Below are 16,329 nucleotides of genomic sequence, written 5' to 3'. Positions count from 1 at the left end.
TCGGAGGTGCAGCATATGTTAGTTTTTCTTGTCGTTTTCCTGAAGCTGCTGCAAAGCGTACTTTCAGTCATGGTGGCCATTGCAGCTGAAGGCCTAGAGACAAAGTGTTGGTTGGGTTTCTGTTGCTGTGTGAGGCCCAATGGCTTTTTTCTTCATATTCTTAAATCCAATTGGGGGTAATAGATTTTAATATTGGCTTGTCTCCTACGTTTCCCTGTAAATTCGGAGTGCATAGAAATCAACGTCAAGTTTGTATCTGTTGAGCCATAGACTTTTTCAAGATGTCGGCTAGCTGAAACTCTGAAGGAACATGCATGATGAATGATCAGCATTCAGAGAGAGACACTTTTTCTTTGGCATAATGATAGTGAGTCTAAAAATGCTTATAGCTCTTATAGAGAACTAGATTTAATGAACTAAGAGATTATCACATTATATCCCAACTAACTTATCTTGCTTTAAGACCAAGATTTCTGGGAACATATATAACATATCCAAGTGACAATTTTATTAATCAAAAGCGCACAGCAAAGTAGCAGATCATGATTCCTTTCCATGGTTCTGACTGACTAGGGGTGTTCAATCCGGATATCGGTTCGGTTTAGGTTCGGTTTTTTTTTCGGTTTTTGGTATTTCGATTAGTAAAATATAACTACCATTTTAAATCCATATTTACTTTGGTTCGGTTCGGTTTATATACCGTCGGTTTTCGGTTTATTCGATTTTATACCAAAAAACATAATTATTTAGTTTGAGATCATATAAAATGAATTTTAGAGTCATATTGTCAACACAATCATTTATTTAAAATATATTACTTGTTCAAATAAATGAATAAAAACGTAAAAATGCTTCTACCATCAAATAAAATCATCAAATCTATAACTAAAATCAGAGCCTGAAATTTTAAAAATAAAAATATGAAACAAAACAGAAACATGAAAGAAATTTTTTTCCACACTTCCATATTTAGTTTTCATTAAAGTCATGCTCTGTTTGTTTATAGATAAGAAAAAAGTTGTGAAAATTTTCCATTAATTATTTTCCATCAAATTTATCATCTTCATATTAATTTAGTGAATACTAAAATAAAGCAAAAAGATAAAAAAAAAAACTTAGAAAATAAAATGTCTGAATTGCGATGTATTGTTATTTAATTATAGTTCATGTGTTTTACAAATTATATAAGGTTCTTTATTACTATAACATTATTGTAATAGTTATTAACACAAATTTAACTTATATAACAAATAAATTTTCAGGTATTGTTATAAAATATATACATATTTACATGTTCTACTTTTAATCAGTTTTGTTCGGTTTATTCGGTTTAATCGGTTATATACCAAACCATATCCAAATCCTACGGTTTTTTATAAAATTATATCTATTCGGTTTATATAGTATATACCAAAACCAAACCATATTGTCTATTTCGGTTCGGTTCGGTACGGTTCGGTTTTACCATATTGAACAGCCCTAACTGATACCATGAAAGATAAATCAAATCAACTTGAATAACAAAGATGTAGCTAGAGAAAACGTTATGTTGAAACGTTATGTCTATTCAACTTACCAAACATTATTACTATCACATTTGTTTATATAGCATAAGAGAAGAGATCTTGAACAATCTATCTTAAAGGTGTTATAGCTGTCAGTGACAATTCAGTAGCCCGTGTCCATAAGAGCATCAAAACGGTTGTTCAGCTGAATAGTGGAAGGGGCAAAAATCCGTATGCTTTCTATCGTTTTCCCAGAAGCTAGCCGTTGCAGCTGAAGGCTTAAAGACATAGTGTTGGTTTGACTTCTATTGTTGAGTAAATCTACTGGGACAATAGATTTAAATCATGGCTTCTCTCGTACAAATTAAACTGCTTTGGTCTAGGCTCGAAATTTCTTGGTTGCAAAAAATTCGTTTGGTTACAAAAGCAGTTTTTGATTATTCTTATGCCAACAATGAAGAGTATGACAAGGAAAAAATGAAACTGTTAAGAATTCTGTGTTGAAAAACTTCATATATCTCATATGAGAAACAAATTTAGATAAAAAGAACGTTAAGCAATTAATCAAATATTGTCCCTAACAATTTTTTCTCTAAACCTTCCCCTCCTCAAAAACAGAGTATACCTTTCAAACCCATTTGCTCTGTTTTTTCTTTTTTTTTTTCTTTCAAAAAAGCTCTCTTTGAGGCCTTTTGTTACTTATGTTGCCTCGTTCAAAGGCATCAGATGATCTACCATCTTAGCCGTAGGATTGTAGAATCAAAAGGCTAAAGATTGGAATTTGAACTGCGAGTGGAACCTGAGTTGATAAACACAGGAGTCTCTCTAGGAGACTGGGACGTGGCGCCACGTATGCTGGCACTGTTTCCCATGTCTTTTGTCTTGTGGAGAAGAAATGTTCCTGATAAAATGGTCACAAAGCCACATAGCTCGGTGGCAATTTGCAATCCGCTCTGAGAAGCCCAGTCCTGTAATCATAAACAGATGATGATGATGTCCTTATATACAAAATAATAGCCTTTTAGTATATGATCAGTTCAGCATCTTTACCTTGAACATGATCATACTAGCTAAGATGGTGAATGTTGTAAACATAACATAGTACACTGGAGATATGACTGCGGTGTTGAAATTATCCAGAGCCTGCAAAGATGAAAACAAACTTAAGTGTTTTTTTTTTTTGGGAAAAATGTTGGATCTTGTTGTTGTTGTTACCTTGTTCAAGTAGTTGATTTGCAAAAGGCAACATATGGTCACTACTATGATGAAGATCCATGCGTGGAAGTACTTGAACTGGTTCATCCCGGAAAACGTCAGCTTTATGGCGATGGCCACAGCTTTAACACTCATCACCTAACAAGAGAAACAGAGAGACATTTACATTAAAAAAAAAACTACGAGATGGCTTAAGAAATAGATAGAAACTTACAGTAAGCGAACCCATTAATGAGCAAATCCCAACGTATACTATCATATGCGTCTTCCCATAACGCGGCTCGTAGTAGAAGATCAGAGCAAGTACCACAACTATCACCACAGCAGAGTATGCAAGGAAGCCTGGTCAAGACATTCAAACAATATAAGATGTTTCAGTCTAATTCGAGAATCTATGCTGTTTGACAACTTTTTTGTATACCTGGTTCGGTAGCAAGGTACCATACTTGCTTGACTGATTCAATGTCCTGCTCGTGGGGTGCATGTAGGACAATCGTTGTGGATCCAACAACACAGAGGACGCAGCCAAGTATACCAAACATATGCAACTTCTCTTGCAAAATAAAATGTGCAAGCACTGAACTGCATAACACGGTTTCTGTTTTCAGTATGCTATGTTGTTTTAAGAAAAAATACAACGGGAGAGAGAGAGCTTAAGAATAGTGGACAGAGATACCTGAAAATAATACTTAACGCTCCCAAAGGTGTCACTAGAATAGCAGGTGCAAATGCATAAGCTGCAAAGTTTGCTATCTCCCCAACAATCACTGTAATTAAGATCGTTACAATCATATATTACTCTATGCTTATCTCCTTATTCCAGGAGAAACGGCTTACAATGAACCAGATTATTACAAAATGTGTGGTTCAGATCAATCTAATGATGTTACTCATCCAAGCTATCATAAGTTCTGTCTTACGGAATCATGATGTTTTAGTATACAACCAAAACTTTCAGATGGTTATAAACAGAAACCAGAAATGTTAACTAATCATCAGATAAAAGACATTCTCAAGCACACACAATATTTAACTTTGATCAGCATCAATAATTATGTCAAAGCTATTAACATTCAAACATCTCTAGATAACAGGCTAAACCCTTGTATGATGATTTCCCAAACGCCAAGGTTTATGAAAGTATACATACCCTCCTGATCACAACAGGTTAATCTCATATTTGCTTCTGATCAAACTCATAAACATGTCTAGCTAGATATTTTTGATCAGAACTTACTAGTTATCATCCCAGCCCACCACCAAGGTTCACATAAGTACCCATACCCTCCTTCACCTGTGATCAAGAAGAAGAAGAAGAAAGATCAGTTACACAAAATAAAGAGTAAATTTTGAAGAGAAAGAGTATATAAGTCAGAACCTGCTCTGGGTCCGCTGACACCAGCCTTCTTGAGACCTTTTTTCTTGATGATGAAGCTAGAACCGATGAATATACTGGAAGACACAGCTAAAATGAGCCCGTGTATATTATCAGGTGACATCTCCTCCATCTTTTATGATGTTTTATAGTTTGCTTTTAAACAAATTTCAGATGAGTTCAGGTTTCTTAGTGATGAAGGCTCCACTCCCAGATAGCTTTACTGTCTCTACACACAAAAACACAGAAGAATCAGAAGAGAGTAGTCCCACTCAAGCAATCTATGTTTATAATCAAGAATCAACACAAGACTCATATATATATATTCCGAAACGATTACAGAAATATTTAGCAATTGCCTTGACCAATCATAGAACAGTAGGTTCTAAAAAGGAGAAAATCTTATGAAACTATATATTCTGATAAAGAAAAATATAAAATTTTCAGAAAAAAATTGATAACCAGACAAATGGCAACAAATAGAATAATTACAAAAAACGTAGAAATGGAAGCAAGGCAGGAGACAAATCTAAAAAAAAAAAAAAATCAAAAGATGCCTTATGAAACAGAAAATCTAAGGATCTGTTCACGGATTGTTCATGAATCTACACGAATGGGAGAAAAAAACTAGCTTTTTATACGTTACATTTGCTCACCACATCAAACTAACATTTACTTGTCCTCCGATTTAAAAAAAAAATATTCTCAGTAACGGAGGCAAGAATAGGACTTAAATCAAAACTTTTACACGCGATTTTAACCATTAGGGAGGAACAAAAAATATCAAAGTAGCAATATAGAATATTCGATTTCGCATCTCACCTTTTTCATTTTCCTACACCAACACACAAAAATCTCAATTCTCACACGTAATTGTGATTTTCCTTTTGAAATGACTTGTGAAATTTAGGGTTTTTTTTTTGTGGAGGTGAATCTGACGAGAGACAGATTGAGATACTAAAAGGTAACTAAAATTATGGGAGCATGTGAAACAAACCAAACAACACTCGTTATATTACAACAACTATATAACACATAAGAGTTACTTACAACCTTTTACATTTAGGTCCTTCTGTTCAACTGTATTAGTCTTTTTGATTCAGAACTTTTGTTTACTCTGATTACACTCAAGAAAGAAAAGAAAAAAACACCAATTCCGACAAACAGAATTTTCCACAACATTTATAAAATTGTGTGTTTCCATAAAATCTTTGCATAGCAAATTCTTACGACACTAAAATATTAATCCCAAAAAAAAATGGAGGCTATTGATATATCAATAGATATCATCAGGCAAATGATGCTTATATTAACATTATCTCCAACCCACGAGCCACAAGATAGATGCTTTGGAGCTAGTTCGACATCCAGAAAGTGAATGCCAAGTCTAATTTGATGCTAACGAAGTGGTACAACCAGTAATACAAGATAACAATACTAAAGAACCGTAAGTCATAAACTTGGGTAATATTTGCTTGATAGATGGATTTTGGACATCCATTGCTCATTTTAGTGGATACAGATGGGTCTGGATGGACAGTGGTGAGAACATTCAACTTATAGGGACAAGAAATTTCGCTCGACGTGAATCAGCATTGCATTCAAAAGTAGAAGCACTGCGATGGACGATGGAGAATATGCTTCAACATTCAACATGCCAGAGCTTCAGGACAGACTGTAATGAGCTGATCGCAATAATAAAGAAACCTCAGGTTTGGTCAAGCTTTGCAACAGAATTGGAGAGGATAGAGACGTTATAGATATGCTTCCCGAATTTCAACATCATTCATGTTCCACGAGTGCGCAATCAGATTTCAGATTTTTTTAGCTAAGACTGCTAGATCCTTCCATAGAGAGTTACATTTTATTGGTTGCTCTATTTCGGTTTGATTACGCAGACCACCTCAAGTTTGAGTAATAGAATGACATTTCGACGTAAAAAATAAAAATAAAAAACATTTAGGGGGTGTATTGAATTATGAATTTTAAAGTGTTTTAGTTTTATTTCAAAATCTCATGTTATTCAACTAATGATTTAAAAAAAAAATCTCAAATCATGTATTATTGAATATGACACTTAAGTAAAGTCATTAGAAATGACTTGCAATCTGCTGTTATTCAATTAGTACTTTATAAAAACCAAATCAAATCTCCTGTTATTCAAAGAAATACAAATCTGAAAAGAGAAATCTATGAAGAGGATTCGATGCAAGATTTTCTTCATTTTTAAGGCAAAACCATCGTTATAGAAATCACACCTCTATAGCTGTTATTTGGAAAGATCCAATATTAATATTAAAAACTATACCTCGACCCGCACAACCGTGCGGATTTTATTTTATATACTAAATTATTTTAGTTTATACAACAAAATTTATCAATAAATTAATATAGTTTAGTATTATGTATTATCTAACTCTATTATACCTGTGTTTATGTGATTTATGATATTATTATTATAAAAATTCAAATTTTGTATTCTTGTAACATATTTTGTTTTGAAAACATAATTATGTAACAGTATTATTTTACATATTTTTTTATTTCTAAATTATAAAATTTAAATTAAATTGGACCTACTGTTAAAAACTAAATCAAATTGGTAATAGATAAAAAAATTTTGGGAAACTGTTAAAAACATCAAATTTTTAACACTAATATATTGTGCCTGTAAAATATTACGGTGCAATTAGTTAGTTTGTAATTCAGATTTTGTGTATAAAATTTGTTTTATAAACGCAATATACATATGGTGATTAATTAAACTCATTTGGTATAGTGTTGTCGTTAGTCTAAGGGGTTAGTCGAAATTTGATTAAAATTGCATGTTCAGAATAATAACAATAGGATAGTGTATTGGTCCACGGACTGGTTTGATAATGGTTTACATCCTGGCTATCTATAAATTGATTTTACATTTAATAAGGATTAAAAATTGGTCATGTTTACCATTCCGGTTTTGTAGGGGTTATAGTTATATTAGTTGTGTTATATTAAGCTATGTTATTAGTTATAAATAAATGATGATTGATTTCTAATGATGGTCCATTTTAAAAAAAATCACACATGAATCAAAATTGTGACTTCTGTTTTAATATGTAAGATTAGCTTGAGAAAATTACAACCAAACATCCCTGAATGATACGAGCCCACCAACGTCTCTCCTTGGAGTAAATTCCTCTTCGTACACCTAATTTAGAAATGTCGACAATGTCTCTCTGCACTTTTCTCTCACAAGCACGACAGTCAGGACTGATGTCGATTTGGGTTTCCGACAAGGTGGCGTCGTCTCGTTTGTACTGCCCATTTCCGTATATAATGGAGCTTTTGTGAAATTTGAATTAAGTTTTGCAATACGAATACCACTATGCCATATCTACGATTATCACTCTTTATAAAAGGAATTCTTGGATCAACAATTGTTGTTGTGAGGAGATATGATGCTTTTGATGTTGTTAAAACGTACATAAGATTTAAGATCACTCATTTATTGTCAGTTTTATGTTGATGGAATTAACAAAGAAGGCTAAAAAAATTTGTGGTGGGGAAGTGTTTAAAAGCTTAAAGCATGAAGTTAACTGAAGGTTTCCTGGGGACGCTTGCTAATGTCAATTTGATTCAGGTCTATGTGTTTATTGTTAGAAGTTTTTTCTAATTAGCTGAAAGTGTTTATGTATGGAATCACTGTTTTTTGTTGTTGCAGGGATATGTAATGACTGAATCAACGCTCAAAAGCTTTAGAAAGTATTCTTCTGTGAGACTACTTTTTTTTGTACATCTTAAGACTATTTGCTCCAAATATGAAAACTAAGGTAATAGATAAGTGTTGTTGCCCAAAAAAAAAAAAGGTAATAGATAAGTGCTTTGATTCTTTCCTTCCACAGAAAACAGAGGAGAGCTAGAGTTACGTTTACTTGCTTTAAGAGCATAAAAAGGTCTTTTCGAATGATCTATCATTCCAAAACCAAAACGCGAAGATGTACCTTTTTTTGTAGAAAGGGTTGTCATTAATATTGAATTTAGAACCAAACTTACAGAACAAAAGAAAGTAACAGATAAATTAAGCACAGAAGCTCTGATCGACAAGATCAAATCCCCAACCAAAGAAATTACCAAACCAACAAAACAACTCTTCACGTTTTTAAGTAAAAAAATCAAAATACCACTGATAGATATAAAAGTACTCTGAAATTTGAGAGGAGATCTCAATTAAAATCACCAGTTCTTTTTTTGTATTTATAAATCCCACCTATATCAACGAGATTTACTCTGAACCACTTTAAATCTCTAAATCTTCTTAAATCCATGCAAACATTTAAAATCCACGGTTCAATACACTCTTCTTAGACTCAAAATTATTCCGATCCATTTCTATTTTTTATTCTATAATAAAGATTGATTTTTAGAGAGGAATGTTTGATTATATATTTGAAAATAGCTATTTTAAAAATATATTAGAATTAATTTCATTTCTATTATAGAATTTATTTATTTCATAGAAAAATAACAAAATACATTAGAAATGGTCTAAAGATAATAATGAAAGATCTCCATGAATCAGACATGTCTATATGAAATAAAAATATGGCCGATTTCTAATCCACACAATACACCATGTACATAGGCTATTGTAGCTACAGTTCAACCCAATGCTTGATTATTTTTTCTTCGTCTTCTTGATCTTGCTTTGTTGCTTCTTCTACTTCTCCTCATCTACCTTGTGTTTCTTGGAGAGGCACACAGCACAATCGAGATTATTTGACATATTTGTGAAAGAAGAGCTATATTGGCTTTGAATCTGAGTGCCTTGTGGTATTGAACCTTCATGTATGTTGTAAGAGAAGTTCATCCGTGCTGGAAACATAAGTTTTCTAAGCTTTAGCGGGATTTTTCCAGACAATCAGTTTTGAGAGTGATCCAATTTTTGGAGATTAGTCTAGTTTGACACTGATTGCAGAATGTGACATGTAAAAACGTTGTTTGACATGTTGAGCAAAAAAAATTCCTTGAGAAAACCGAGAGATTTAAGGAATATATCCTTGCATTTTGTTTCCAGAGACATCAATAGTTTTGTCCCAACCAGCTCCACATTCACTCTTTTGTTCGTCATACCAATCTATGATAGTAAGTATCCTGAGATTAGAAGTCCTCCAAACTCGATGATATTGCACTCCAATCAACAAAGTAATTTGCTGGCAAGACTCCAATGAAACAGTTTTATGAATGTCAAATGTTTTGCAGTATGTTAAAACTCAAAGAATCTATAGGAGAAAATATTGACACATAGAACTTGTTAGAACGAATGACAAGAATCTGCGGACTGGGGCAGCAATCTTAACCATAATGGAAACATGTCATTGAATCTGCGGACTGGGGCAACAAATACTTGGGAAGTTTCTTGATATCTGGTTGTGAATAAACCGCCGGAGTGGTCAAGATACTGGAGCCCGACGGACTAGTTGCAATTTATATCATGGGACTATCCAGTCGAAATTGTTATCTCCTATGTACAGTATCCAAAATTCAGATGATGAAGAATATACCCAATCACAAGAAGACCATGAAGCTGTTACTTCTTAGGTTAAGATAGGACAATGAAGGGATCATAAAGAGAGATGGTGGAACATATCAATGATATGAATTTCCATTTTACGTAGAGAGATGGTGGAACATATCAATGATAAAGAATTTCCATTTGAGACTATTAAGTTGTAGAGTTCTGGATGTAGATAAGAATACTATAGTTTGGAGAGGCTACTAATGTTAGATGGGATCATACCTTTGAACTGGTTATGAGTTATGATTAGGCTGATATCGGTCGGCTCACTCAAATTTTGTAATAAGAAATTCCACTCAACTCGTTATTGCCAAGTTATAACATTGTTAGTATGTTTAGATTGCCCATCGAATCCGGTAGTTCATCGGTAAGATCAAGATTAGAGAGTTAAGGAAAGATTTCTGAATACAAAAAACTGACGGTTTACATATTGGAAGCGGCCAAGAAGCTTGTCCCGCGAGGAGTTTTCTTTGCATTTAAAAAAACAGTTTTTTTTGTTCAAACAGTAGATTCATATGGTCATTACACTGCATAAAACCCCATTCATGGAAGTAGTTGAACTGGTTCATCCCAGTTGCAACAAATTTAACACTCATATCATAACAAACAACAAAGACCAAAACAGAATACCCAAGGAAACCTCGTTTATACTTAGAGCTTCCAAATATGCAAATGCATAAGCTGCCAAATTGCTGAAAATGCAGGACCACAGTCCTATTAGTTATTATAACCAAACTTCATCTTTGTCATTACGATTCAACTGAATCTTGGATTCAGGGACGACTGAGGAGGGGGGACAAGCGGTGCGACCATCCCGGGCCTAAGCCCGTGTCTCTCGTATATTAATAGCGAAGGGGCTCAATTTTTTTAAAAAGTCTATATTCTTATATAAAAAAATTATAAATATAATAAATAAAATTGAAAAAGGCCCAAAAATATTTGATATGCATATAGTTTTATTTCATCACAAAATATACAAAATATTATTGACTAAATTAAAAAAATATTTTAAACATTATTTTAATATAAATCTTAGAGGGTAAAAAAGAAAATTTGCCCTAAGGCCCATAAAAATGTTAAGCCGGCTCTGCTTGGATTGTATCTACTTTTTCTAAATTTTCTTGTAATCTTCTTATTCCTAAGAAAAAAATTCAAATGATTTTGTAAATGTTGAGATCAATCTAATATCTAATGATGTTACTCTTCCAAACTTTCATATTACTGTCCAACAAGACACCAAAGTACCAAATTAACAACATCCCACCAAATTTGATGTAGTGTGAATAGTAACACCTAGTTTGGTGTAACACCATTTATCACACCAAATATTAAAAATAAATATGTTATTATATTTTATTTAATAATATAATTCAATTCTTATTATTAATTAGTTCAAAATTGTAATTAAAGATAAATATTGTTATAGGCATATATATATATTCCATTTAGTTTATGTAGCTACATTAGATACATGAACAACTACGTCAAAAAAATTTACATAGTAAAAATTCTACGATTACATCGTAACAAATCACTCCTATTGTACCCATTTTTATGCAGGATGTATTATTTTATGGCTAACACCATGCCTTAATAAATTAAATTGATGTTAATAGAAATTATAAGCTAATATATTTAAATGCTTACAGCATTTCCAACTCATCTCTAAGATAGGACAAAACAGAGAAGATTTTGTTTCAATGTATTCAATGTTATATTTCCTTCTATTTCTAGAGGAATGTTAGATTTATTTCTAAATATAAAAGAAAAATAGATTTTTTTTTCTATAAATGGAAGAAAATATAACATTCTTATTCTATATAAATGGAAGAAAATATAACACTCTTATTCTATCATAGAAAACTCTAAAAAAGGAATGAGTTGGATATGGTGTTAGATATATTCATGAAAACATTAAAATCTCTTTTTTTTTTAAACATTGGATAACACAATACCATCATCATATAATATCCAACTCTATTACATATGATGATCAACTATCTCCAACATATGCGATATTGATGAACAATTACACGGATAAGGATTTCACGGTAAAAATTTCTCCTAAGCACTTTGATCAACAGATGGTTCTGCATGTACGACATCTTTGATGGGCATGCTCTCTCTGCAGCAGGCGACCACAACGAACGGCTCTGCCTACAGTACTTTGGAACCTTCGATAAATTTTGCATCATATAATCTTCAAAAAATTACATAGTCTAGAATTCGAACAACAGATGTGGGTTTAGAAGCCTTTAAACATTTTATTTGAATGTAAAAAAAAAACACACTAAAATCTGTAATCCACTGATTTCAGAAACTTTATAATATTCATATTCATTCATATTCAGTTTTTGTTATGCGTTTCATTATTGTATCCATTTTGATTCAGGATGCATTATTCATGGCTAAGATCATGTCTTAATAAATTAAATTGATGCTAATTGAAAAATATAAGAAAAATAGCAAAAAAAAACTAAGAAAGTAAAATAACATTAAATTAAAAGTTCTCAAAGGGAAACCGAAAAACAGAGAGAGAGAGAGAGAGAGAGAGAGAGAGAGAGAGACAGAAGTTGCAAAACAGAGAAAACAAGAACAAAGGAAAGACAACAACTTATGTAAAAGTTGGCAAATATTACACGCATGTAAATCTCTGGCCAACTCTACAACTTATTATTAAATTATAAAATGCTGAAAAATAAGAAAGTTGCAAGCAGATAAGACAAACTAGAGACCCGCCTCGGCCTCATCCTCAGCTTCATCCGCAGCTTCAGCCTTAGCCACAGCATTATCAGTCGCAGCAACACTTCCCGCAGCAAGGGAATCAACGAAGGATTTGTATACAGCCATCTCTCTCTTGTACCTCTCTATATCCTCAGCCCCCTTTTCTTGATAAACCTATTTTCATAAATCATTCAAGAAAACAAAACCCCATTAAAACAAATCTCATTCCTTATGTTTTAAGAGAGATTTTTACTTCGTTACCTCTCTATCAGATGGAGAGAGGTTCCTCCAATTGTTCCCGATCTCCTTGGCGAGGTAATGTTCCTGCTCAGCGTTCGCAGCCTTAAGCCTCTTGTACTCCTCGGAGAAGAAGAAGTTATAGCCGCTTCTGGGGAACTTAGGGCGCAAAGAATACACATGACACAGTTTTGCTTTCTTCTTGCGTCTTCGAGGAGTTTCGGAAGGAGCAGAGTGGTAAAGCACTCCTGTGAGCTCCTGTGGTCCCATATTTATGGTCACAAGATAGCCCTTATCAAACTTCCCATCGATGATCCCTTCAATCTTGGAGCCAAGTTGTATGCCTGAAAGTTTCATAATGTAAAATCTCAAGACTAATACAATTAATTAGACAGCTTGCATCTAAACTTGAGTACCTTTGTCATGTACACCGTTCTCGACAAGGCGCTTCACATCTTCTTCTGTAAAAACAGAAAAAAGGGAGAACATATTTATGTTGTTATTCTCAGAGTTAGACAAAAATATGATTATTATAAAATAAAATGATTATTATAATAGTTATTATTATCAAACCTCTAATGTTGTTTGAAGAAGAGCCATTAGCGGGAACCAGCTGAAATTGCGAATCAGTTAAAGTCTCATCGGTCGACATGATTTTTTTATTGGTGACAAGAAGGTTGGAAATTTTTTTTTCTAGTGTTTGAACTTGCATGTTTGGTGTTTAATTTAAGGGAAAGCAATGCAATGTTTTCTTAAAATTTGATATCAGAGACTAGTATATATACACTTTTTTGGTTTATCTCCACCAAAGAATGACTTCATTTCTATTTTATTTAGTCTTCGTACCAATAAATAAATAAATTAAAATCTATGAATAATAAGTGAGATATTGAATACATTTTAATGGTTTTGGTAATTTTTAAATAATAATTATCATTTTTTGTCGGTATCGAAAAATTAGTCAAATGATTTATTTTTGTATTTGACCAAAAGATTTATCATATACAGTAATTTTTCTTACTAAAGATCATTTCTTTTGAAATAAAAATAACGCAACTAATTTAACTCTAAATTTTTCAAAATTGTGTTAAAAGGTTGCATGTTTGGTGTTTAATTTAAGGGAAAGCAATGCAATGTTTTCTTAAAATTTGATATCAGAGACTAGTATATATACACTTTTTTGGTTTATCTCCACCAAAGAATGACTTCATTTCTATTTTATTTAGTCTTCGTACCAATAAATAAATAAATTAAAATCTATGAATAATAAGTGAGATATTGAATACATTTTAATGGTTTTGGTAATTTTTAAATAATAATTATCATTTTTTGTCGGTATCGAAAAATTAGTCAAATGATTTATTTTTGTATTTGACCAAAAGATTTATCATATACAGTAATTTTTCTTACTAAAGATCATTTCTTTTGAAATAAAAATGACGCAACTAATTTAACTCTAAATTTTTCAAAATTTTGTTAAAAGGTTGCATGTTTGGTGTTTAATTTAAGGGAAAGCAATGCAATGTTTTCTTAAAATTTGATATCAGAGACTAGTATATATACACTTTTTTGGTTTATCTCCACCAAAGAATGACTTTATTTCTATTTTATTTAGTCTTCGTACCAATAAATAAATAAATTAAAATCTATGAATATTAAGTGAGATATTGAATACATTTTAATGGTTTTGGTAATTTTTAAATAATAATTATCATTTTTGTCGGTATCGAAAAATTAGTCAAATGATTTATTTTTGTATTTGACCAAAAGATTTATCATATACAGTAATTTTTTTTACTAAAGATCATTTCTTTTGAAATAAAAATAACGCAACTAATTTAACTCTAAATTTTTCAAAATTGTGTTAAAAGGTTGAACTAAGTTAATAGTCAACATATAAATAAATAAATTAAACCTACATATAGTAATATAGATATCTAATATATGTTAATGATTTTTTGGCAATATTTCAAAATATAATTATAAATTTTGTCGATATCAAAAATTTAGTCAAGTGATTAATATTGTATTTGAATAAGAATATTCTTTATATGTACATATATTGAATTTTCTTAGTAAAGCTGATTTCATTTTAAGTGAAATAATGCAACTAGTTTAAATAAAAATATTTAATTTTTTTTGTTAAAGATTTGAGATATGTGACAAATAGTCGCATATATAAATAAATAAATTTTAATCTGTAAAGAATTAGTAATAGAGATGTTGAATACATTTTAGTCATTTTTTGGCAAAATTTTAATTATAATCAGTTGATAGATTTGTTTCAGTATTAACATGTGAATAAGTTTTGTATTTGAACAAAATTAGCCATGTACATATATATATATATATATTGATAAAAATAAAATAAAAATTATCACATTGAGTGGCGTTAGCTCAAATGAACAAACACCATATGACAAGTTCAGAAGTTACATGATCGAGTGACGCTTGAGGTAAAACCAATATTATATAGGGAATTTTACTAAAATTATATAAATTAGCTGTGTTATTACTAGAATGACACAACGTTTTTGAAAATTATTAGAATACTTTTTTTGGTCGAAATTTCTCTTGCCCATAGTTATAACAAAAAAAATATTACCAAAGTACCCTTAACATTTGATCGACGGTAGATTTTTTTTTTTTCAAAAAAATAAATCTGTTTATAAAATCTAAGTAGAAAAATAAATCTATTCAAAAAAATAAATCTGTTTATAAAATCTATGTAGAAAAACAAATCTACCGTTAAAGTAATGACATACTTTTTTTTTAAAAAAATGTCAGATTTGTTTCCACGGCAGAGTTAATTGTCCGATTTAAATAGAAAATAGATTTTTAAGAATATGTCTGTGGAATGAGGTGGCAGACTTGTTATAAATAGTAGATTTTTGTGGTCGGTTTATTTTTTTAAGTTTGACATATTTTCTTACGGTAAAGTTATATATCCGACTTAAAATTATTGGTAGATTTTTTGCTTATGTGGTGGCAAGACTTTTTAATTTATGTTGTTGCAGATTTATTGACGAAAATATGAGTATATGTAAACCAAACTTAATTTAATGTTCAATTTTGAACTGGTTTAATTAATTTAGAATTTAATTTATTTTTAAGATAATTAAAAATCATTTCTTTTGAAATAAAAATAACACAACTAATTTAACTCTAATTTTTTCAAAATTGTGTTAAAAGGTTGAACTAAGTTAATAGTCAACATATAAAAAAGTAAATAAATAAATTTAAACCATATATAGTAATATAGATATCTAATATATGTTAATGATTTTTTTGGCAATATTTCAAAATATAATTATAAATTTTGTTGATATCAAAAATTTAGTCAAGTGATTAATATTGTATCTGAATAAGAATATTCTTTATATATACATATATTGAATTTTCTTAGTAAAGCTGATTTCATTTTAAGTGAAATAATGCAACTAGTTTAAATCAAAATATTTAATTTTTTTGTTAAAGATTTGAGATATGTGACAAATAGTCGCATATATAAATAAATAAATTTTAATCTGTAAAGAATTAGTAATAGAGATGTTGAATACATTTTAGTCATTTTTGGCAAAATTTTAAATATAATCAGTTGATAGATTTGTTTCGGTATTAACATGTGAATAAGTTTTGTATTTGAACAAAATTAGCCATGTACATATATATATATATATATTGATTAAAATAAAATAAAAATTATCACATTGAGT

General features: G+C 30.9%; 2 protein-coding genes and 1 long non-coding RNA gene across 5 annotated transcripts; 1 reads left to right on the top strand and 2 right to left on the bottom strand.

Annotated features, from left to right (window-relative positions):
* Nucleotides 1-1,960: 1,960 nt before the first annotated feature.
* LOC103863595 (probable magnesium transporter NIPA2) lies at nt 1,961-5,080 on the bottom strand. Of its 3 annotated transcripts, none has more exons than XM_009141347.3 (9): nt 4,752-4,835; nt 4,099-4,324; nt 3,958-4,014; nt 3,397-3,487; nt 3,142-3,302; nt 2,935-3,062; nt 2,721-2,858; nt 2,556-2,648; nt 1,961-2,473 (listed from the first exon to the last, which is right to left on the bottom strand). In XM_009141347.3, the coding sequence occupies exons 2-9, from the start codon at nt 4,226-4,228 to the stop codon at nt 2,273-2,275; spliced, it is 999 nt and encodes a 332-aa protein (XP_009139595.1). In that variant the 5' UTR covers nt 4,229-4,324; nt 4,752-4,835; the 3' UTR covers nt 1,961-2,272. The 3 variants fall into 3 exon arrangements, with proteins under 3 accessions (XP_009139595.1, XP_009139592.1, XP_009139591.1); XM_009141344.3 differs by lacking the exon at nt 4,752-4,835 and adding an exon at nt 4,436-4,740; XM_009141343.3 differs by lacking the exon at nt 4,752-4,835 and adding an exon at nt 4,918-5,080 and having other exon boundaries at nt 1,968-2,473.
* A 1,511-nt stretch (nt 5,081-6,591) lies between these two features.
* LOC117133768 lies at nt 6,592-12,344 on the top strand. Its single transcript, XR_004457783.1, has 2 exons — nt 6,592-7,907; nt 7,944-12,344. It is a non-coding gene; the product is annotated as an uncharacterized LOC117133768 (long non-coding RNA).
* LOC103863594 (high mobility group B protein 10) lies at nt 12,125-13,659 on the bottom strand. Its single transcript, XM_009141341.3, has 4 exons — nt 13,187-13,659; nt 13,030-13,074; nt 12,638-12,957; nt 12,125-12,550 (listed from the first exon to the last, which is right to left on the bottom strand). Exons 1-4 carry the CDS (start codon nt 13,323-13,325, stop codon nt 12,380-12,382), a joined length of 675 nt encoding a protein of 224 aa, XP_009139589.1. The 5' UTR covers nt 13,326-13,659; the 3' UTR covers nt 12,125-12,379.
* Nucleotides 13,660-16,329: the final 2,670 nt, after the last annotated feature.

Source organism: Brassica rapa, chromosome A04 (genome assembly GCF_000309985.2).
Source record: "Brassica rapa cultivar Chiifu-401-42 chromosome A04, CAAS_Brap_v3.01, whole genome shotgun sequence".
Classification (NCBI taxonomy): domain Eukaryota; kingdom Viridiplantae; phylum Streptophyta; class Magnoliopsida; order Brassicales; family Brassicaceae; genus Brassica; species Brassica rapa.
This window is presented reverse-complemented; position numbering and strand designations above follow the sequence as displayed.

What these genes read in the sequence shown, in the direction of transcription:
- LOC103863595 (XM_009141343.3), bottom strand. Translation starts at nt 4,228, where the DNA reads ATGGAGGAGATGTCACCTGATAATATACACGGGCTCATTTTAGCTGTG. An exon ending in GTGGGCTGGGATGATAACTA is followed by an intron (nt 3,488 to 3,957) that starts GTAAGTTCTGAT and finishes TCTTAATTACAG; the next exon opens with TGATTGTTGGGGAGATAGCA. An exon ending in AAATCAACTACTTGAACAAG is followed by an intron (nt 2,649 to 2,720) that starts GTAACAACAACA and finishes TCATCTTTGCAG; the next exon opens with GCTCTGGATAATTTCAACAC.
- LOC103863594 (XM_009141341.3), bottom strand. Translation starts at nt 13,325, where the DNA reads ATGCAAGTTCAAACACTAGAAAAAAAAATTTCCAACCTTCTTGTCACC. An exon ending in TTCTTCAAACAACATTAGAG is followed by an intron (nt 13,075 to 13,186) that starts GTTTGATAATAA and finishes CTGTTTTTACAG; the next exon opens with AAGAAGATGTGAAGCGCCTT. An exon ending in GAACGGTGTACATGACAAAG is followed by an intron (nt 12,958 to 13,029) that starts GTACTCAAGTTT and finishes TGAAACTTTCAG; the next exon opens with GCATACAACTTGGCTCCAAG.